Source organism: Brachionichthys hirsutus, chromosome 8 (assembly GCF_040956055.1).
Source record: "Brachionichthys hirsutus isolate HB-005 chromosome 8, CSIRO-AGI_Bhir_v1, whole genome shotgun sequence".
In the NCBI taxonomy this organism is placed as follows: Eukaryota; Metazoa; Chordata; class Actinopteri; order Lophiiformes; family Brachionichthyidae; genus Brachionichthys; species Brachionichthys hirsutus.
Genome location: NC_090904.1, coordinates 4,892,798 through 4,916,062, shown reverse-complemented (window position 1 = coordinate 4,916,062; position 23,265 = coordinate 4,892,798). Strand labels below are relative to the sequence as shown.

General features: G+C 40.8%; 2 protein-coding genes across 2 annotated transcripts in view; both read right to left on the bottom strand.

The window, feature by feature from the left end:
- Positions 1-2,136: 2,136 nt before the first annotated feature.
- Positions 2,137-7,923, bottom strand: soat2 (sterol O-acyltransferase 2). Its single transcript, XM_068742050.1, has 9 exons — positions 7,845-7,923; positions 6,531-6,615; positions 5,998-6,043; positions 5,604-5,733; positions 5,087-5,184; positions 4,440-4,538; positions 3,905-4,040; positions 3,375-3,520; positions 2,137-2,187 (listed from the first exon to the last, which is right to left on the bottom strand). Exons 1-9 carry the CDS (start codon positions 7,921-7,923, stop codon positions 2,137-2,139), a joined length of 870 nt encoding a protein of 289 aa, XP_068598151.1.
- Positions 7,924-17,950: 10,027 nt separating this feature from the next.
- Positions 17,951-23,265, bottom strand: part of kif5ab (kinesin family member 5A, b) — a 32,105-nt gene continuing 26,790 nt past the window's right edge. The window contains exons 18-25 of the mRNA XM_068742049.1: positions 23,090-23,154; positions 22,424-22,533; positions 21,923-22,024; positions 21,431-21,491; positions 21,268-21,339; positions 21,003-21,104; positions 19,929-20,145; positions 17,951-18,180 (exon numbers count right to left, since the gene is read on the bottom strand). Coding sequence (XP_068598150.1) covers positions 17,951-18,180; positions 19,929-20,145; positions 21,003-21,104; positions 21,268-21,339; positions 21,431-21,491; positions 21,923-22,024; positions 22,424-22,533; positions 23,090-23,154 — 959 coding nt within the window. The remainder of the gene's footprint in view (positions 18,181-19,928; positions 20,146-21,002; positions 21,105-21,267; positions 21,340-21,430; positions 21,492-21,922; positions 22,025-22,423; positions 22,534-23,089; positions 23,155-23,265) is intronic.

The following is a 23,265-nucleotide window of genomic DNA, read 5'->3' as shown; positions in this document are numbered from 1 at the left end:
AGCTCTGCTCACATCCTGAACCACTTTGTTCCCGATCATCTTCTCAAAGCTGATTTGGTCCCTCACATACCCATCCAGCACACGATTACACACTTACACACACACACACAGCAGCAGCAGGATAGCACTGGCTGGTATTTCTGATAGAAGTGTGTGTCTGCGCGTTCACCTCTAATCCCCGTTTACAGCTGCAGCGTGTCCTGATGCACCCCCCTGCCCCAGTGAGAAATATGGCCAGCTATAAAAGAGTGTTACACATGGCATGCAAAGTATGAGAGCTGCTGCTGAGTTCACCCCTTTGATGAAGGTGTTATTCTTGGTTTGCATTGTCTTAACTTCCTTTAAAACCACTGTTCTGATTGCATCTTGCTGCCATCGAAGTGTTTAAAGATGTTTGTTTCTTACGGTGCTTTGGCAAACCTGCCAGTTGATAAACCATTAAACCACTCTGGATTTATGAAGCCGCTTGCCTTGCTATTTATTCCACTATGCATCTCCTGCTACGACAAGCGTTTCGTACCGGAGCCCTCTGCAGACAGCAGGGGTACTGTGGGACATTCTGTGTGGAGAAAAATAATCCGCTCTGTCTGCTTTGTGCATATTTTCCATCTGAATAGCATGAAAAAAAACCCAAATATTTCTTGTGGTTTTACTTGATTTCCCCACGACGACCAGCCAAGCAGAGGTTTGCGTTTCAGATCCAGTTAACTATCAGCACTTTGTGTTGCAGTTTTAGAGGTAAACATGCAGAATGGCCTGAATGTAAATGACTCCATTCACTTCATGCCAGATTTTTCAGCTCCTTTTCATACTTGGTGGTGAGATTTGAAATGATCAGCATTTGTTCATTAGCAGCGGATCAGTTTATAAAGGGGTGAGTCTGATTAACTCATTGATGATGATGAGCGGCTGGCCCTACAGTCTATTTTTTTATAGATTTTGGATTTATGGTCCCAAACGACTTCTTTTTTCCCCATTTATGTCATGTACATTTATCTGGTTCCTGGATGGAGACGTGGGCTTATTAATGGCTGATATGGACCCTTACTTCTATCAGAGAAATCAACAGAAACATGCATCTACAGCCGTTTCGAGTCGCCAATTCACCTATGTTGCATGTTTTTGGCGGTGAGAGGAAGCCAGAGAACCCGGAGGGAACCCACACAGACACGGGGAGAACATACAAACTCCACACTGGTCCTACCTGACAACAGGTATGTCAGATGAGAGAAAAAATAAGAATGTTAAACAGTAGAAAAAACCCAATAACAAAAGATTATATTTTCTATCATAAGATTTGAATATCTGTGTCAAACGTACAATCATATGCAACCCAACGGCCTACTCTAAACCCCTCTGAGCTCCTCTGGTATTACAGTATATCGGTTTACAGAGCATTACATCACTAATGTAAACACAGAGGCAATGCTAATCCTCTTCCTGTTTGGATACAGAGGGAACACTCAGTCGTACAGAGCAGTTCTGATAACACGCTGCTTGTCATTGGATGGTTGGCATACCTGTTCTACCTGCCTGCCAGCTGAGCGCCGCGGCTGACTGGACCTGTGGCACGTTTTCTACACGCAATAGAAAGAAAGGAAAACATGCAACGCTGCTATGAGATGAGAATATATACATGTGTTAGGACTTATTTTCGCCATGCAGGAAACATAGGTTGGTTTTCCTTGCTTAAAGTAAAAAATAAAAACTGGTAACAGCTGCTAAACAGTCGGGTCGACTCTGTCCAAAGGTCAAAGAATCACTGATTAACACGTCTGTCGTGTATTTGAGCCAGACACGGAAGCCATGGACACATTCTTGTTGATTAATGTGCAAGACTTTTCTCACAGTACTATTTTATATTAACACTTAATAATTACTTTAGTGCAGTAATAAAAAAATAAAAAAAACATCCTGAATTATTCACAACGTGCAATACTGACACTACAAATAAAACTTAAATACATCAAAGTTGTATAAGAATACAACAGTACCGCCAGAAGTCTCAACACTGACAATATCAAAATGTCCATCTCTCTCAACTCGTCCTTCACTGCTCTCTGAAGTCCATCAAGATGTCCAGACCGCTGCTATCATTCTGCCATTGATCCGGGCAGCCCTCGAGGAAGGGCCGCTTCATCTGCAGGACCACGACCGCGGCGTCAGCAGCTCCAGAAGACTGCCCTGCTGACACAAAGTGCAAGAGGTGGTTTAAATATTCACACATCACTCCTCCTCCGAGTCATTGTGTCTTTATTTTATTTTCTAAGTCTAATTTAATGTCCACTCATTACTATGGGGGGGGGGGGGGGGGGGGTTCTCACTTCAGGAATGACAGTTCTATATTTAGGCAACGCTTATCCGTGTTAAGCCATGAATGATGCCGCTGGCTTTAGAACACGCCTTAGCTGCAGTCAGATACAGAGAGGCATAAGTTCATAGTAGACTAAGTATGTTAAGTACACATCTGTCGTGTGAACTCTTCACATCTATGGCTTCAAAGACAGGATTAAAAAAAAAATGCGTGTCAGATTTTCACATGTCTATTAAAATGTGTGATTGTCCCACTTCAGTGTATATGCTATATTAATTTATTATCCTACTCTTTTACTCAAAGATATATTAATTCATTCATCTTCTTATCTGCTTTGTGGGCGAGAGCACGGGGCGGGGCACACCCTGGACAAGCTGCCAGTTCATCGCAAGGCCAATAACAGACAATCAATCACACACACACTTAGTGTCGCACATTTAGTGTAACCAATTCGCCTAGTTTGCATGTTTTTTGCGGCGGGAGGAAGCCTGATGCAGACACGGGGATAACATGAAAACTCCTCACAGAAAGGCCACAAGTCAGATTTGAACCTGTGACCTTCTTGCTGTGAGGCAACAGCGCTTACCACTGCGCCACCATGCTGCCCTTTGTGGTGATGCAGTATGTTATGTCACTGTAGTACTGCACTACAAACAAACTGTTGGTACCACTTGATGCATCTGAGGTTCTGTCTACAGAAAAGATTTTCAGTCATGTAGCCGAGGCGAACCGAAACACAATCCAGTACCAGAGTTTTACCGTTCAACCCGGCGAACACAGCATATTATCATACAGTCACAGTGAAGTTGCATAAGCCTCACAATCTGTTCATAATCAGAATGTTTTATGAATTTATTCCAATCAAATCAAACATGTTGCAGATAAAGTCCTGAAAACTCATAAAACCCAACCACAAAAACAGGTTTGACCATCTTTTTTTTTTTTGTCACCTCGTCAGATCAATCTATTTATCATATGTCTGTATCAATCTATATCTTCCACACAGAGTAAAGCTAAACTTAAAGAAAACCAGTGCTTGCAGGTCGAGTACGGTACGTACCCCCGTCCGAGGGCAGCGCATCAGTGCGTGCCACTCCTGGCAGTACAGACACACCTGGACCCCCTGGCCGATGAAGAGGCACATCCACATGATGACGTTGAACACCGAGCTCTTCCGCTTGTCATTCATGGTGAAGTTGAACACCACTGAGAAAGGAAGAAACAAGGAAATGTTCTAACAGGGTGTTTTGTGCTACATTTGAGGCATGAGCTGGTGGTGGTGGTGGTGGTGGTGGCGGTGGGGGGGTCCAATGAATCCCAGAGGAAAAGGATGTAATACACAAGACTATGTTCTGTAAATATAATGAGAACTGCTTGTGTAAGGAAATAATTGCATATTTTAACCTTGACGACTTGAAGTCAGCGAGGAAGAGAGGATTTCTGTATATTTAAGCAGTGAGCAGAAAATTCAGAGACAGCATTCCTGCGGCACAGCATTATTTTAAAATCAAGGTCAAAGTGTCAGATGCTAATATTTGCTCTCTCCATCACTTTGGAGATTGTTCCCCAGATAATGAGCGTAACTCTCACCTCCAAAGAAGGCGAAGAGAAAGAACATGATGGGATAGAAGAAGCCGAAGCCCATGGACATGGCGTACTCATGGACGACGGCAGAGACGATGAACACGGAGAGCATTGCAGCTGTTCGGAATTTCCTCTCCGACAGCTGCATGGATCAGAAAGAAGACAGATGGCTTGGATCAGAGTGACATGACAGCTGTCGAACTACTACATCCACTTCATCGCGTGACATGCTGCAGTGAAATACACGCTAAACCCACATACAGTCTTGTTTTCTTGGATCCACCATTTATTTTTTTAAGCAGGAAAAAAGCTACCAAACAAATACTGATGCTTCCACCAAGATATCAGGATCCACCAGCTTTAAATAATGTTTTTAGAGGGGGGTTTCCGGTAAATAAAGTATATAGTATGCAACTATCTATAGATTTTGGTTAAAGGGAGTTTGTGTTTGCCTCAGTTGAATTAAAGTGGACTGTAATGTTTCGGTGGAGGAATGAAACCTAGTGAGATATTCATGTTTAGTTTGCTGTGATGACATCACCCAGAGGAAATCTCTGTATCCATAGTAGTAGAGCCAGTCATGAACCACCACGTTCCAGGTTCGGTAGTAGTTGGTGAAGGATGTTGAATTCCACCAGTCCTGGAAATAAATCAACACGGTGAAAGGAATGTGTTGGATAAACAAGAACAGAGACAACCAAACCTGTTCGACCTTAATTCCCATCGTTAAATGTGGCCTGAAAACGTTGGAGGTTCTATCGCTGATGGCCTCCAGCCTCTGCAGAGATGCACTAACTGAGCTGAAGGAAGAGGAAGTTTTTTTTATTTTTTATTCTTATATATTCTGTATATTTGATATTGAGTGTGTTTTATGTATTTAAATGGATAAGTGGATCAAGTTCAGGTTTTAGCACCATGCAATTTGTAAACCTGTGTCCACAGTCTGTCTGACTAAGCAAAAACAAATCTGGAACTTTATATTCAAACTTTTCGTAAAGCAGTCGCGTCTTTTGTTGTAGATCAAAGTGAACCAAAGTGATATGGAAAAGTTCACCTGCTCTGGGATCGTTCCTGTCACCTGACTCCAATCTTTTAGCAGCCGTTTTACCGTCCCAAGCGAGCATGTCTGAAATAATGTGTCTACAGGAGAGTTGATGGCATGCAGAATCATTTGTGACACATACACACCTTGTAAAACATCCTGTCAGCAAAACGCAGCAGCTCCCCAAAGAGGTTGAGCCAGCAGTGCAGGAATGCAAAGAAACACAGCAGCAGCAGCATTATACCTGAGAGGACAGACAGAGAGCGAGACTTGAATTCTGGGCGTTGATCCAGCTTCACGTCAGGGAAACTTGACACTGATGATGCCCTCATATCGGCTCTTACTTAAAAAGCTATTGACATAAGGAGAGTTGTAAACACATCAGTCTTGAAAGGAGCATCTGAGTGCATCGTAGCATCTTCAATCGTATCACACACACTTGAAACCTCTGGGGACTCATGTCCTCTATTACCATATTAAGCGATACATTAACTAGTGATGAGTCGTACACTGGAGCTATAATGGAGGATATAAGCAGAAGTGATGTCGGAGATGGCGCCACAGATTTGCGTGGTTGTTTTGCACATGAATTCCTCTGAATATTTCCTTCATAGCTTCCAGAAAAACAGATGACATGTTGTTAGAGAACAAAGAGTCCACTACCTGGTAGTATCGAGTTGAACACTGCCAGAACGAATGCTCGATTAGTAAAAGGCTGATTGTTCTCTGCTTGGATGATGGGCACACAGAGGCGGACCAGGATGAAATTGCCGTAAAACAGACATCCCAAGATCTGCAGGATCAACGATAACAAGCAAATAAAGAAATGAAATTACACGGGTATTCTTGGAAAAGAAAAGAGCTAGACCTTTGTGTTGGATTACGTCGCTGGGCTTGTGTACACTTTCAGCCCACCAACACCCAGAGGCAGAGGATCTTGGATGAGCGGCGAAACGTCTTTCAAGCTTCAAGTTCAGTCGAGTTGATTAAACACAGAGATGAAAGCATGGGATACTGAAAATGACATCAACGATCCAAGTAATGAGTTTCATCTCACCATGCCAACCGTGACACCAACATATTTCCATCTTATGTGGGAGTTCCTGTGAAGGACAGGCAAAAAAAAATTCAACATGAATAAATATACAGTTTGATCTGTGAATAAAGGAACGATCTGTAGTAGTTTAACGTATCTAAACTATGATGCATGATGTCTATGACAAAAACTATCTGTGTTGTGTTCAAGTGTTCCAGAATGGTAGTGTGTTAGAAAAGCAGCATGAACATGGAATTAATCCATTATACATTTTACTTATGTATACACATGATTTGCTACTGTAGCTTATCAATATATACAACTCTGACCTCTCATCATGAAGATGCCTGAAACGTTTGGTAAAATGCAGTGTCAGGGATTGGGATCTAAATGCAAATGATTTCTTTAAATCCTTGGATGATTCAGTTTGTAGTGAGATCAATGGGGGCAATGTGTTGGTCATCATCTGCATGGGCTCTAAAATACAGTATATCACTAATCGCCATCTGAGAGCAAAAGATGGGTTCCAGGCCGGAGCGACGTGGATTCCCTACCTAGGATAGGATTCTCTGTAGATGAGCGTCGGACAGAAGAGGAAGTACAGATAGCTGGATAATGTTGGGAATCTGGGACTTTGTCCTGAAAAGAAAACACAATTTAGTGAGCATGGATCGTTTTTCCCAAAATGTGGCTTTCTGCATTTTCAGACTGGCGCGAAAAAGGCTTTGGTTAAAAATAAATAGGTTGCTGAAATATCTACGGTTCTACTTATTATTATATCATCATCATCAACATATGAAGCATAAAGCCATTTGCTTTCTACTTCTAGAGATTTGCCATGCCCTTCCAGAGCCCTGTTTACAAATTATTGTTTTTCACATTAAATAGCAGTGAATTTATGATAAAATCATTAAGCCATTATGTCCTTGCCTCTATTTGAGCTTTTAATCTATTTGGGGAAATTAGCTGCACTTATTAAAAAAAAGCTTTATTACTCTCTTATGAATACTAGTGACATTTAATGAACTCATTGCTGATTTGTGAAAACTTAATTCACCTTGTGAAATTAACCATAGCTTTGTAGCCCCTGGCTGCGGATCCATTACTACATATTCGGAGGATAAAACTTCGGATGGTGGAGAGATCTGTTTGAGTTATCAGCACGAGAAAGACTTTCACCTGTGATTATGAGCTTGGTTCAGTCAAAGTCAGGCAATATTGAAAAAAATCCTCATTAAAAAATTCACACATAAAGTACAGTACAAGTGCAAACTTTAAAAATGTTATTTTGGGCTGTGTCCTGTTTACCCGGTACGAGCTCAGCTTCTTTATGTAGTCTTTCCACTGAGTGAGGAAGAGGAGGGACAATATGAATTACCTGTGCTTCTTTCTGCCACCGTCTTAGATCATCTTCTTGCACATTATTATGGCCCCAGACTGTAGAAAAGAAGAGAAAAAATGGCATCAACAATACAACATACTGTAGATTATCATTAATATGAAGTACAAAGCTAAGGAGCAGTTAAGACATAAGTTAAATTAAGATATAAGTAGCATTTCTACACTCAGCTCAACTTCTACAAATTCAGGAATTTTGAGAAATATTTTCATATTTTGCTTTATAAGAGCAGAGCAGACTGGTGTGTGCACATCCAACGATAATATGGGTGCAGGACAAAAAACTGGAGCAAAGTGAGAGAGAGAGAGAGAGAGAGAGAGAGAGAGCGTTCTGCTAACTGGTCAGCTCCAGAAATCCAGGATGAAATAATAATTAAAAACCAAACTGAAATCTATTATTATCTGTAAAAAAAAACACACACAAAGGAAAATATGTTTTTATATGGATGTAAATATATTCTTGATTATACCAGGGCTGGGCATCTGTTCTGACTCAGGGGGGTCAGTGTTCCGGTGATGCAGTCCCTTCGGAGGCCCTGCAGACCTCATGGCTCGATCTTGACCTAAACACTTTTCTGCTGGGACGCACACAAACAATCCTGCGGATATGATATATGCCGTGGGTTAGAGTCACACTCATAATAAATGGTAGCTATCACAAGTTGATTTGGAATCATGTTTTGATACTTGACTGATAGGAGGTATTATTTCAGGTTATGGCAACCTTAGCATGACGCTGAACAATCGAGAGTTGTTTATTGACCCTTTGAACTCAGACAAATCCAGGTTTTAGCTTTCAACACTTTGACTGGAGATATGGCTCAGTTCCTGGTAAATCTATACTTTATCGTTTACACTTTAAGTGTACAGGAAAAACGTTGAACTGATATGTTTGATGCAAAGCTGCCCTTTGTTAAAAGTTTGACGATGAAGACTTGAGAATCTTGAACTACAATTTGAGAGATTAAACGAGGTCACATGCCCATTGCTGGCAGGTTGCCTCATGCAGAGTCTTAATATTCCCAAGGAGTTCCCAAGGAGGTGAGAGAACCCGCCTGAATCCTAAACTCGAGTGAAAAAGCCAGGATGAATGCAGTTGCCACATTACCTTTGTAGGCCTTCAGTCTTTATTTTGGAAATGTTCCCGGTGGTTGAATCAGATCCATACAAATTTGGATCTGATTGAAAAATAACACAATACGTTATCTTCCTCTGGCAGGGCGTTATCGCCAATCATTGCAAGTTAGGCTAAAGCATGCAAACATATGGTAAAGATGGTCTAAGATGGGGGGTGGGGGACAACATTTTTCACTGAGGTCGAAACATCAGTGAAGAAGTTGAAGTTGTTATTGAGCTGATCAGCCTTAGGTTTTCATTCAAGTTGAAAGTGAGAGATCATTGCTTGATCAATTCTCCACATTTATCTTGTAATCTAATTATTTGGGAGTTGAAAAACAAAATCCCAGTTTTTGATTATTGTGCGCTCTTCACGAGCATCCATGATTAAAAATGACTATTTCCTGGAACAAAACAACAAACATGTCCACGGTCCCTCTGCTAGTGATGTAGCCTATACTTTAATTATTGTATTTCTTTGTTTTTGTAAATTAAGAACAACAACAAAATGATCCATCGCTGCATTTTTAAAGCAAACTGAAACCATTGAGATGACGTCAGATAGATACAGATGTCTTAGGCAGTGGTGACATGCATTATAAGCATTGTCCCTCTTATTATACTCACAGTTTTCTTGTCTCGGGCTGCTGGTGGTCCACGGTGGAGGGGGGGGGGGGGGGGGGGGGGGGGATGTTTCACTCGATGAGTCCGACTGATGGAGAGTTGTTGGCGGGGATGAGTAAGACTGTGACACAGGTATCTGCTCTCTGTTCTGTCCTTTTGTCAGTTGCCATTTTGCACTTTGCCCTTTTTGCCTCCTGCTCCCGGGCAGGATGGGCCCAGAAGTATCCAACCCTATTTCTGTTCTTCTGCAACAAAATATAGAGTTAGCCTTAAAGTCTCTTCTTTTCTGGGAGACGGACTGATATTATAACATATTCACTATTATATTACTGCTACTGCTATTACAGCTATTTTTTTTTGCACTTTCTACTTGATGAGTTTGTGAATATTATTTCATTTTACAGGTTAAAGGTTGTTTATAACTACTACGTCAGAATAATGGATGTGCACATTTTGATAAATATTTACCTGCTGTATATGTGTAGCATGCGCAAACAATATTTCATAATTCATATTTTTATTCTCAGCTTGATTCTCTGAGTATTTATAACATGGAATTGAGATCGAAGAGGGAGAAGAAAAAGAAAAACATCTCAGAAATGATCAAATATCCAAATATCCAGAGGAACATTTTTAAGATGGAATTATATATATGTTTTAAATAAATGTACCTCTTGGAACCACATTTTAAAACGTAGCGTTTTATTTCCGGCTCATGAGAACCACATGCTCATAACAGCAGGCTGCGATTCCGATAAAGCGACAAAGGCCCTAATAGTCTTACGTGATTTGATGATCAACAAATAAACTGGCTGTACCCCATTGTGGTGCGCTCCTAAAGCTAAATGGGCACCACAGCATCAAATGATCTCGATCTTTCTCTTTAAAACAAACAAGGGGCTTGAGGACATTGCTGTGCGGGTCTTTCACAGGTTAGTTAATGAACAGCTTGGGCAAATAGTAGAGATTTGCATAGAAACATATCAACTTACAATGATTACACGACTCATTTACTAGATATGAGAAACGCATCAAAAAGCACAGCAAGTAATAGATAAGACATCAACCTCTTGACACGAGGCTGACTGGCAGGACTGACCGTCTGCGTTGTTTCGTAACCGCTTGTTGACTACATTTCTTTTGTTGGGTGTCACAATTTAATTTAATTTTTTGGCTTATTTATTTATTTTATTTTAAACAATATTGCTTTTTGACACAACAGTCTGAAAATCAAGCATACCAGTCCACCCCTAGGATTTATTGACAGCTTATTGATCATCTGCTTTCACATCTCCATTATCAAATAATTGAATTAAGACACGTTTGTGTTGCTGTGCTTCTGTTCTGTTCTACTATGCTGAAAACACAAAGTGCAGAAGTTTTATTTGCAACACCAACAATAATTGATTTACATTTTATTTTATTTTATTCTAAAAACAAATAAGTAATACAACAATATATGCAGTTATTTGCTATTTCTTTATAACAATGGCATGTTAAAAAATTTAATGTGTATTTTTGTGTACTTGAGGGTGAAAATATGACACATTTAGAGCAGCATAGAAATAACCAACCAACACAGCATTGCTGATATGTACACAGGAGGACTTTTATTGGGCAGTTTCTTTCGATAATACCAATGTTTCTCAGCCGCTACAGAAAAATATACTGCATGCACTAAATCACACGCTACAAACACACTAACCACTGCACCAAGATACAGACAAACAGCCTCTTTTTGACCACCCTGCCATTCCTATAACAGTTTTATTTCTGCATATTTAGGCTCCAGCATCCCATATTGCTGTGCCAGGATATTTTTAGATTGGATACACGTACTGTAAAACAAAACGGACAACAATAAGACTGAATATAACCTCTCGTCTCAACCATCCCAACATTTAGAGTTCAGTACACAACCACGGAGCAAGTCATGAGGATCATTATCATCATCTTCTTGGTGTCACTGATTAACAGCAGATGGACAGAAAATAACATTCTCATTCAACTTGTGGTTTCTATAGGCCATGCAAACTCACTGAACTTCAGTGATAGTGTAAAGTTCAATGACCTGGTTCACCTTTCGGAGGAAATTACACTCGACAAAGGAAACATTCAGTCTAAAAATGTTTAAGGATTAACAAATAAAGTGATGCTGTGCTTTATTTAATTCTGATAGGCCCCATTTTAGCATGAGCAGACGGGGTCTGTTAGTAATACGATTTGCCAAACAAGAAAAGTTCAGTCAGCTGCTGATATCCTATAGTAAACCTTGGCTTGCGTCAGCATCAGATCTCGCTCCAGAGTCGTCTATGTATAGACGAATCTGATGTGGTTAAAAAATAAAATAAAAAATCCTTAACAATTTCAGATTGTAATGACATTTGCATAAAAGTTTGTATGTTCTTTCAGAAGAAATCTAAAGTCTGAAGCTTCTGCTGCGCAAGAAACAACTTCAACATCAAACTCACAACAGAAACATTTACACAACAGCTTCACATTCAACAACTGTTGCAAATGAAAAAGGAACAGCAAACAAAAAACATTTCAAATATAGCCAATGATAATTTATATATATATATATTTATTTCTTTTTTTTAAAGTTTAACTTGCAATATAAAAATAGTTGCAACTCAATCCTTTTTTCACTCTGCCATGCTTTTGTTGATGTGACAACTGAATATCTGACATAGAATCCCTGACAGGCTGGTTTTTTTTTAGGGATGATTCTCAGTTTGAAATTCTCTTTACTGCGACGGTCTTCTGAAAACAACAATCGGGTACAGTGTGTTTTAGACTTCACTTCATGAGTTAAATGGAACTGCTTTTCCAACCACTGAAGTCCATTACAGTGCCGCAAAGGTCAGATGTGCTAATTGATGTTAACCAATGGATGTATGTTTCTCTTCTCGCACCCCTCGGAAGCTTGAGGAAAGATAAAGCCGTGTACAAAACTGCAGAGAAATGGCTCTAGATATGGATATACAGGGGTTATTCCTCTCAGTTAAAGAAGGAATTTAAATATCTCAAACACAGCCTCCAGGTATATCAAAAATAAATAGTTGTATACTGTAATGTACTGTAATGTACTTTACTGTACTGTGTGTATACACTAAACTTGACTTTTCTTTATTTTGAGAAAAAAGTTCAAATGTGGGAAACGCTCTTGTGTACATATTTTACTTTATAATTACTGACATTGTTTCTAAAACTTAATATTCCTGAATAGAAATTCCTGTTTCGATTATAAACTATTACAATGCTGATTTTGATGGAAATCTGATGATGTTCTATTTTTTTTTTAAATGTGAATTAAATTATTTTGACAGACAGAAACCGTCAACACCCACTGCTAAAGACTCATCTCTTTTGACTAGTCTCTGCCGCTTCGTAAAGCTATCAGATCTGGCAAGGATCTAAAACAAGTTGCATTACAGGTGTGCATGTGTGTGGCTACCTGTAACAGGAGCAAATATAACAAAAAGATCTCCTTAAATTTAGGGCAGTTGGACACAGCAGTGGTTCATGGACATTTATGTGGACATTGTACCAGGAATCTGGTGTCCTGAAATTTGTATGGATCTGATTCAACCACCGGGAACATTTCCAAAATAAAGACTGAAGACCTACAAAGGTAATGTGGCAAAGTTGAAGTGATGAGGACACTGATAAATATTCAGGCTTTCTGTTTTACCTCATATTCACGTCCCTTCCTGTTAGAACAATGTGAAACTGTGAATATCAGTTTGATCTATGCTGACCTTGTTTAGGCCAGTTTTTGCTTCTATTTCTTTTGGCTTTTAGTCGACTGTAGAACAAAAAGTTCACATAAAAAAAAAAAAAAATCACCTTCTCAATGACACTGCAGATCAGTCACGCAGTAATAACTTTCGACCTTTCGGTGAGAGTAACTGCAGTGACTTCAGCAAACTGTGACGGCGCATGCATATACTCTTTAGGTGTCGGTCAACAGCAGCAGGCTGCAGTCGGAAAAGACTGAGACAGAGGAATGCATAATTGATCTGGGTCTTTCTGCACAATGCATATGGAACAAGAACTATTTTAAAGTCTGATTTGTCCACCTACAGCTTGTCCTGTTAGACAGAAAGATTGCATGATGCTTTTCATGCATAGACAAGATTCATATGGGGTTTCTTGGACTTCACACTTTTTATGATGATTATGTTTAACTCAAATTATTCAGATTTATGTGCACGCTGAATATAAACTCACTGCCTTAATGTCCATTGTGATTCCAGCGCTAAGAAAAACAGCACTTCCTGGTGGTTATCTGCAGCACTGCATCGTATTTTCTCGTCTCGCTGTGTGCAGCAATACAGATGTAAGTTGTCAAACTAGGAACTTTAGTTGCAGTGATGTCACGGATCATAATGATACCCACGCATGGACCACATCACTGCACAAGAAGTAGATGGGATTGAAAGGGAGCAAGCAGGGGGAAGACGAGGGACGCAGGACAGTTCTGTTTACAGTCGGTGAGACGGGAGAGGAGGACAGTGATTAGCTGCATGCAGATTTACAGAGGAGTTTTCAGAAAGAAGACATCTGCCTGGAGAGAAAGAGACAGGCACGCACACACACACAGAGTGAGCGAGAGGGACACAGAGAGAGAAGAGTAACAGTCAGGTATATTTGACAGTAACAGGGCGAGAGCATCCGATGAGACGGCAGCCAGTGAGACATGCTAAAATTTCCAGAAGGAACATGTCTTGAGTCATTTTATTTCTGGTTTCATCACTTACTCATGTTTAGGAACTGCACTGCGAAGTGCACTCAGAGGCTAAATTTAGATTTCATAGGATTTCCTTTTTTTTTTACCAACCCCGTTGAAACGTTACCACATCACCAGTTTATGGAGCTTGAAAAGTCTCACAAAGAAGTCTGGGATATCAGCACTTTACATGTTTTACCTAATAATATAGTTATTATGTCTTGAATTAAATTACAGCACTACTTCTGTAAAAGGGGCCAACACACTCCCTGTGTGCATGTGACAAGTGCTGCTTTATTATACATGAAAAGGAACTAAATGAACCCTGTGCTGAAGTAATGGGATGAAGCAATGACTTAGAGACAATAATTTAATCCACCTTTCTCATGTGGATCTTTCCCTGAGGAATGTTTTCATAGAGTGTAATTTTAAATCCACTGCTGGGATTTAAAAATAAAATCCAAAAAGGTTCCTTTCTGAGAGCAGCTGCTTTTTTTGTTTGGCTATTTTTGTGTCTCACAGAGCAGTCAGGGATTGCAAGAATTTTTAATGCGGGACTCTGCAGAAAAATGTTATGCTCCATTTATTTCCGTAATTTTTCATTAAAAGCAGGGCTGTCTATTTTTGTATCCCAGTAATCTAATAAAAATGTCATACCTCTGATTCTGATTCTATGACCTGTGCATTAGCATGCAAAAGCCCCGCAAGACTCTTAAATGGGTCTTCAATCTGCTGCAGGGAACAAGCATGTGTCAGACTTGACATTCGCATCAGTTAATACACGTGACCTTGCATTTAGTCTTCAATATTTAATGCAACCATTTGAGGCAAAAGACCAAAGTGTACACACATCGTACTGAGTGCATTTTCAATGACATTCAGTGCAATTTAGTCGCATCTTAAAAATGGATGAGGTGCAACATTACGCAAATTAAAAACCACTCCAATTGTCATAACATGTGTTTTTTTTTAATGAAACCAAATCCAGAGGCCCAGAAGAAGGGAATCAACAAGCAAGTACATTGTGATTTGCACATATGAGGATTTTCCAGGAATAATTCATGAAGCTGTCTTCAAGCAAACTGAGTATCTGCTCTGTTTTTCTGTGGTTCTTACCTCTTTGGGATCATTAACTGGCTGGGGTCTCTGGCTGCAGGCTGAGGAGTTTGGCTGGGTCCCGATTGTCGCAGACGTCAGTTTGGGACACGGAATTCACATTCAGACACATGCTACCAAACGCGTCGCAGTCAAGGGGCCATCACGTGTGTGATCGCAGCAACATCCACAGCAGTAGCAGCAGTAATGGAGCGTGGCGGCGGCGATGGAGAAACAGCAGTGAGCAGGAGGCAAATCAGTGAGGTTACAGCAACGGGGCTCACTGCATGCAACATACATGTGCTAGTGTCTTTGTTCAGCATGCTCTATTCCAATAATTTATCATACTGGAGGCTCATTTCCTGCTTTCAAATGATTGTTGATCAGCTTTTATCAAAAGCAAATATTTCAGGATCCTCAGTAAGACAAGTAAAAGCAGCGGGAGTTGCGCAGTAACGATGCACCGTGTCTTACCTGTTGTCATTGATATCTGTGGTGTTTCCTGTGGATGGAAAAAAGTGCATGAGGAGGCAGGCAGGTGCGCAGTGGAGGGACTGCAGTGTGGCGCATTAAGGGGGAAGTGGGTTTGTGAGAGAGCACAAAGCAATTCATCACACAACTCTGGAACAATCTGAGGTGCTGGTTCTGAGATAATAACTTCTCATAACATAAATGATAGAACAGGATGTTTGTCACTGCGTTTGCAAACAGCCCCAATGTGCTTTTTTACGAATCAATGACCCAGCCAGACAAAGGCACATTGGCTTGAAGGAAAGAGGATGTGGTCGTTCGATGATGGCTCTGTAGAGCTGGTAGACGCTGCTGACGGCGAGAGAGAGTTAACCCTTTGTAACGTCCATCGCCACCTTCTCCAGTGGAGCTTTTACAGCGGTATCAGACCATCTGCTGTTTTGTATGAACTATTTCATAACGTATAAACAAGCTGCCAAGTCAGCGGTTTTTATTTGCATGCCTGTTACAGTAAAAACCATCTGTCTTTTCTTTGTTTTGTGTTTAACACAGTTTGAACAAATGCTGACATTTTTCTGATGAGGACAATTTTACTTCTGACACAATCTGTTCCACCATCCCACGCAACATAGTGGTGCATTACCACTGGAGCAGTACTCGCATGCAGAATTGGGCCATTGGGTTGTCTCTCTGTGTACTTCTTGCATCAAGATCGCACGAATTATTAGCTGGATTAACGTTAATAATTTTCCAAAAACACGTGCAGATATGATCCCTCTGGGCCCGTGCGCTGCCTGTTCCACCCTGACAAAGAGAATTTGTGATGCAACATATTGTCACCATCACTTATCAGAATATGTCAGATGCTTCTCAATTTTCAGCAGCTGAGAAGACTGTATGCATTTAGTCGCTGTCATTCACAGAAGACAGTGTATATCAATTTTAGGAGTAGGCTATTATCAAGGGGCCTCATGCTCGGCTGGATTATATGGCTGCTCAACTTATTCTATTAAAAATGACAGTTAATAAACGGAGCTGTCAAGGTTACGCCTCTGCAGAATACAACCAGCAAATAAGTTAGGCTGCATGAATTACCAAGCTGTCTAACCTCAGTTTGGCCCTTTTGCATAAATTTTTATTAACACGCAGGACACAATGTGAAAATTACTGTCCATGCTGAAGGAAGGACAGAATGCCATATTGAAAACAAAATCACACTGATTGAAAATACTCTTAAACACTTGTTTACAGTGCAATTATGTGCAATTTTGAACTGATCATTATTGATTATTTTGAGTGTTCTTATTCAAGATAGAGACGTAAATCTTTGCTTTTCCTGATGTTCACAGGGTTGAGCCCATCATGGGAAACAAAAAAATAAAACCAGCCAGGTTACATTCTACAAAGGGTCACTGTACAAAGAATCACTGATGTCTATCATTTAACCCCTCCCCCCCAAAAAAGGCTGGCGTGTTCTATCGTGTCTAACAGTGTTTCTGACTTTTACTGATATTCCTGTTGAATCAAAGAGACAACACAACTCGACACCCGTCATTATGGGTAGCAGGCTGAGGTGGCCTGTCTGACTGGCTATCTGTCTGTCTGAGCAATGATGCTGCAACGCTAATCGATTTCCTCTTAACTCTGTTGGAGCAGACCCCCCCCCCCCCCACACACACACACACACACACACACACACACGCACACACACATTTGTTGACACTTTATCTAAAGGATTTCTGTTTGATGCTGAGGGCGCAGCCCTCCCTCATCAACGGTAGAGTATTAAGATCAGTCCTGCTGACTACAAGCGCATTATAAGAAGATGAAAGAAATAAAAAAGAGGAAAACAGCAGGAAATATAATTACAGTAAACTGGTTTAGTATACACAAACAGTAACAGCGATTAAAATAACATTCAACTCCATTATAAAGGCTGGTATAATAGTACCACTAAAAATCCGGGGTGAAGTGATTTCACCCCTGCTGATGATCATAATATTCCTCGTTATTTTAACAGGCTTCGTTTGAACAGGGCTCACCATTTTCTGAATCAAGCGTCTCTGAAGCGTTCTTATCTGATTGCCTCAGTGGTTCAGCTGGAAGCCTGCAAACAGCAGAGAGAGATATTTGATACACACGCAACTCTCAGAGTTGGGCTTTAAACATATCGATATTGGCAGTCTGTGATTCAAGTAGAATGACATAGAAAATATAAGTTCACACAAATGCTCAGTCAGCCGCAAAAGAATAAATCACTGTTAAAAGAAATGCTTGTTCTGAAAATACACGTATGCACACTAGACTTTAAAATGCGCAGTTTAACAGTTTTTTCGCTTTTAGAGCGCAACACAATATACTGCAGTACACAGATATCTTGAGCTAGTTAGTGAGATTAGTTTTACCCACGGCTGATATAAAGTCAAGAACGCAGATGTGATTCAAAGCAATGGAGTCGTCCAAACTCTGAAGTACAAAGCCATGCGACCATAATCGGCTGCAGTTCATTACTGGATTCGACCGTGTACTACTGCTTACTCACATTTTTCCCTGGATGTCATTGGGTGACTGGGAATGTCGGGGCTCAGTGTGTTTTTTAGGGCTGTTCTGGTTGGAGCAGGTCTCTGTCGTTGCAGACGCAGCTGCTTCCAGGTTGTTGCTGTTGTGGAAACCAGCTTTGAGGAAAGGGATGTGATCACTGTAACCTCGGATGAAGAAGGGGTTGGCAGGAGATTGTGCTGGGAAGTGACCCGCACGAACAGGCTTGGCTGTTAATGAGAAATTCCAACCGGTTTATCGATTGATCCATTCTTCAAGAAAAGACAATGGATTGTGTTGTGATGACAGGTCTGAGTGGAGTGGCGGTCAGATCATCTGCTCATTTGCTTTAGATTTAGGGCTCTCTGGAGACACAACCCTAGAGGATGAATGGACACTGGATTCTGCCTCAGGTTATCTTCTCTCAGGCTTATCAACCTGTCAGTGCAGTAAGAGCTGTGGAGCCGATGACCTCCATGAACTAACTAAGGTGTTATTTATAATGGAGGCTAAAAGCACTTGTGCAGAAGAGAGGAGAAAATGAGAAGACTTGACTTGAAAGTCATTATTTTCAAAGCGTCTGTTTGAGGTTTCACAGGGTGGCCACAGCAAGTCATTCCAAATTGCACTGTATAGACTTTAGTTTTACACCCCATGCCATTCCTGCTGCAACCAGGATTTTTGCAATTCTCATTTTCAGATTTTTCCATAAACTATATGAGAAACAATACATCCAGAGAAGTTTGGATTATACAGTGAAAGTTTCAGAAATTAATTAAATAATCAGAAAAATGTAACCATCAAATACAGATGAACTCATGTTCTCAATGTGGGAGTCGAATATCAGTCTGTATCACAGTCACGTGAACAAAATGAGCGTTTTATTGTCTTGACAATGTAGGCGGCAGCTGTATTTTCCAATAAGACACCTATTGGATCTCTGTTGGGACCATGAAATGCAGAAAACATGTAATACTCATGGGCTTTGTGTCAGAGCGGATGCGCTCCTGAATTTGGAACTGAAAGATATGAAAGATTGCTGCAGAAAGACCCGTCACGTCTCACAGCTCACTCATGCACGGGGAGGCTGTGTATGAATATGTTACGATCTGGTAAAAGGATAGATAACGGGTGATGGAGCTGAAGGGAGGCACATCCAACCAGGGCAGTTGTATGTAAATCCTGCAGCATGCCTCTGGCATGAAACATATGTTTGAACAACACTGCATTTAAAGGGCAAATGTCAGAAAAGCTACAGACTGGAATGGTGTGAATGGATAGACAGAATAGTGAACATATGGTGGTGCGGAGGATTTACATTTTACAGGGTTTGATTTCGACTCCAGTTCCTCTAAACTAATCTAACATGAATTTTGCAGTATCCGGAGACATCGCTCCATTTCTTCTTTGCATATTACTGCCGCTGTAAGAGATACTGTCAAGAAATTAGGTTTGGTAAAATTCTGCATATGAAAGTCTAAGCCAGCTCAGTTGCAAAGGAAATTAAACATTACGAGTGATTTAATTTTGAGAAACAAAATAAAGTTACTGTGGCCTCGATAATGTAGTGCCTTTTAACTAATGAAGAAGAGCAATTAAGATGCACCAGCTGATGGATTTAATGTCTCGACACATGGAGCTTTTCAAAGTGTTGAGCTTGAGATTGCATTTATGGATTCTGCTTATGCAAAGGATCTGAGTCTGAGTCTGAGTCTGAGACCACCAAAGGATTTAACACCACTATAAATGTAAATCATATGGCTTCAATGTGAATGTAATACAAATATTAGAATACCGCATTTTAATACCATCAGATCGGATCAGATGGATGGATTCACGGGGAAACCACCGATGTACCAATCGGAGGATAGTGCTTTGTTCTCATCATCTTCTCCAATTAAACAGCTTTTATGGAAATTGCACATGCAGCTATTTGGCATGCAGAAGTTTGATGCTGAAAGCGCAGTGCAGGTGTTACCTATTTGTGCTGTATTAGGCCGACGGAATGGGGGTCGAGCCCTCATCACGTCCTTGATGCGCTCTACCTCCTGCTGGTAGCGGTGCCGTTCATTCATGGCGCTTTCTTTGGCCTCCTTCAGCGCTCCCTCCAGCGCCTTCACCCTCTCCGCTGTAAACTGAAGATGTTTCTCCAGTTTGGGAAGCTCACAGCGAAGATCTGCGTTGTCACGTACCAGCTAATCATGCAACACAAGAACAGACTGAAGTGATATCACACTCGAAAGTATTGATGGGATGTATTACTTGAAGAAAAGAGTGTATTTCTATTGGTAATATATCACATGCTTCCCTTTAAAATGCTACTTTTAACAAATTAGTCTAATATCTGACATGTTTTACTTTTTGTTCTTGAATTCAAGTTGAAAAGCAAGAATGAGAATAATAATAATAATCTTGGTTTCTAACATAATGACTTCATGCATATTTTCTCAATCATTCTGGTGATATACTCCTCCAAGAGCCTTCCTCAGATTTAATAAAATGAGAGTGATTTGAAGCTGCCCTGTAGTTAAAAAAAAAAAAAAAGACTTCAGCTCACACATCAACACTCCACTGCTTTAGTGCATTGAAAAATATTATTGAAAAATGAGGAAGCGTGCATGTTTACAGTATGTACAGTGTTTTTGAACGCAAGGCTGCAGTGAGGAGAACGATGCAGGATTATTGCATGTACCCATGAGGTAAATTCAATTTGTGTTAGTCAAATGTAAAGAATGATTTTATTTTGTGTGGGTTCCTTTTCCTCAGACGCTCTCGTGAGATGACTGATTTTACCGGCGAACATTTTGCCCATAGGAGGCTAATGACAAATGGTGCACACTGCTCTAATTTTTTATTTAGCCTGCTGTTTTTGTGCCTGTCTCATATTCTTTCTAGCTGAGCCACGCAACCATGCCGAGTGATCATGTGGCTTCTGGACGAAAGAAAAACAAAAAGACGATTTATCTTGAATTTTAAGAAAAGGGTGTCGTGATAAATGTTATTTTTTGTCTCGCACTATAACAGTTTGATATTTGTTGCTGTAAGTTGTTACCTGTTTATGAACTTTAGTAAGCTGCTCCAGGTTGTTTTCCAGAAAGGATATCTTCTGTTTCTGGATGATTAATCCCCCACTATAATCCTCTTTTCCTGCACTCTGCAGACAGAAGCAATAAAGATCTTCGACACAAATGTTGCAGCTACAGAATTGTCATTTGCATACGATAGAGGTAAAGACAAACATAATCAAGCTACAATGGTTATGTGCAGGGAATTAAACTTTTAATTGAGTTCTGCAGTTCAGTTTGTGTTTGTCTTACTTTTCTAACGCGGGTTGTGAGGTCTTGAACAAAGAGCTTGCGAAGATTATGCAAAGTGTGGAGCTCACGAGCCTTTGTATAACGGGAAAGACAAAGAAAATGAATGGAGCAATTAAAGTAAATTGACAGTGCAGTTGAGGGATACCTGTTAGAAATGACTTACAACGGTCTCTTCCAGCCCCTTGAGGTCCTGCTTTGACTGCTCATGCCGCTCATGCAGATATCTATAGACAGATATTGCCAGGAAGGACGGATAGAACAGTTCAAATTATATCCCAGTTAACGAAAATGAGTACCGGTGTCCAAACAATTTCTAAATAAAAGAACAAATGCAACTTGGGCCAGCTGGCCCACTTCTGGGACGCCACCATCTGCTGCTCTGATGTAATATGCTGCAAAGGTCAGTGGAGAAAGCTGCGTATGAGCCAAAAACTCCATAACGGAGGTGCAAAGATAGTCAGAGAAAGAAGTGAAGAGATCGTGTCTAGATAAGCCCTCGGGCTATATAACTGAATTACTCCATAGACAGGCATACAGCATACAACAAACAGGAGGAGAGACAGGGTTAGGGCTAGATGTGTATTAACAGCAACAATTTGAGTCCAGGCGGCGAAATGTTTGGAAGTTGGCCAAGACAGTTAAAGCACAGACTCACATCAGCTCTTCCAGCTGACAGCTCTTGTGATGCTCCAGGGTCCGGAGATGTTCAAAGTCACAATGCAGTTGGTCCAACTCCAGCTGCTGCTTCTGGTTGCAGCTGGAAAAGTGGACAACAGCTTCTTCAGAGATTCAAAGCATGAACAGATTTATGGTTCTAAGTATTGTCATTATAGTAGTTACTATGCATTTCTGTCATTAGAAAGTGTAAGACTTTAAAATGCGATACGTACAGATGCTCCTCACTTACGTACTCGCAATTATTGGACATACTCGTTTAACAATAAGTTAAAAATAAATGTATTATACGTATTCAAATATAAAAAAATCTTTGGACCGCATACACTGTCAGCCAAGTTGTCGATCAATGGGGGTTTCCGTTTACCGACGAGAACCCCAGCGCTCATCTTTTTTCTACTCCCACAGAAGTGAAGGTTGGAGTCTGAGTTAAGAATCCCCAAATTCATGTGTCAAAGAAGAACGACAACGAGGCACTGACTCAGTCAAGTCGTCGATGATCTTCTCCTTCTCATTGATCTCATGGCGCAGGCGGCCGAGCTGTTTGCTGTGTGCCTCACGATGTGACTCCATCTGCTGCTCCAGAGCCCTCTGAGGTGTGAACAACAAGAGGAGGTGACAGTCACACATAGAAAAAGAGGAGCGGCATCGTTCAGAGGCAGGGAGAGAGGGAAAATTAAATGACTGACAAACAGGAAAGGATAAAATTACAAACACCAGTGCATCTACGAATATAAAGGGTTGCGTGAATACGTAACACTGACACTGAGCACGGCGTGAGACATGGCTAATGAAAGGTAACACATCACACACTGACATGGGATCAATGAACCTGTCAAACAACAACATAAACCAACAACAGCAAATACTCCCAGCTGCACGTGAGTGACTAGCAGCTGAAAGCAGAACGATTACAGCTGAGAAGGAATCGCTCCTGGGGGGCCCTCAAGAACCACCCAGTTCAAGGTTTATAATTGACCTTTTGAATGTTTTCATGCCTGAACAATAAATATTTAGTGGCCAGTTAGCTTTTCCTAGCTTTGCATGAGGACAGGAAACCGTCCCCCCCCCCCCCCCCCCCCCCACACACACACACACCAGCTGATTGTTGAAATGGCTTGCTAAATGATTGTCATGCCATGATTACCTTTATATCACAAGTGCCTTGGCCAGATGTGCGACTCTCCTCCCTGGTCACTTGTGACATGCTCTCTAAAACACACGCAGACACAAAGTTGGGAGAAATTACAGTGGGAAAATATTTTTGAAAGAAAAGTAAGATATGACAAAAATATTAGGAAGAAGAGGAGCAGGCACGTTTAC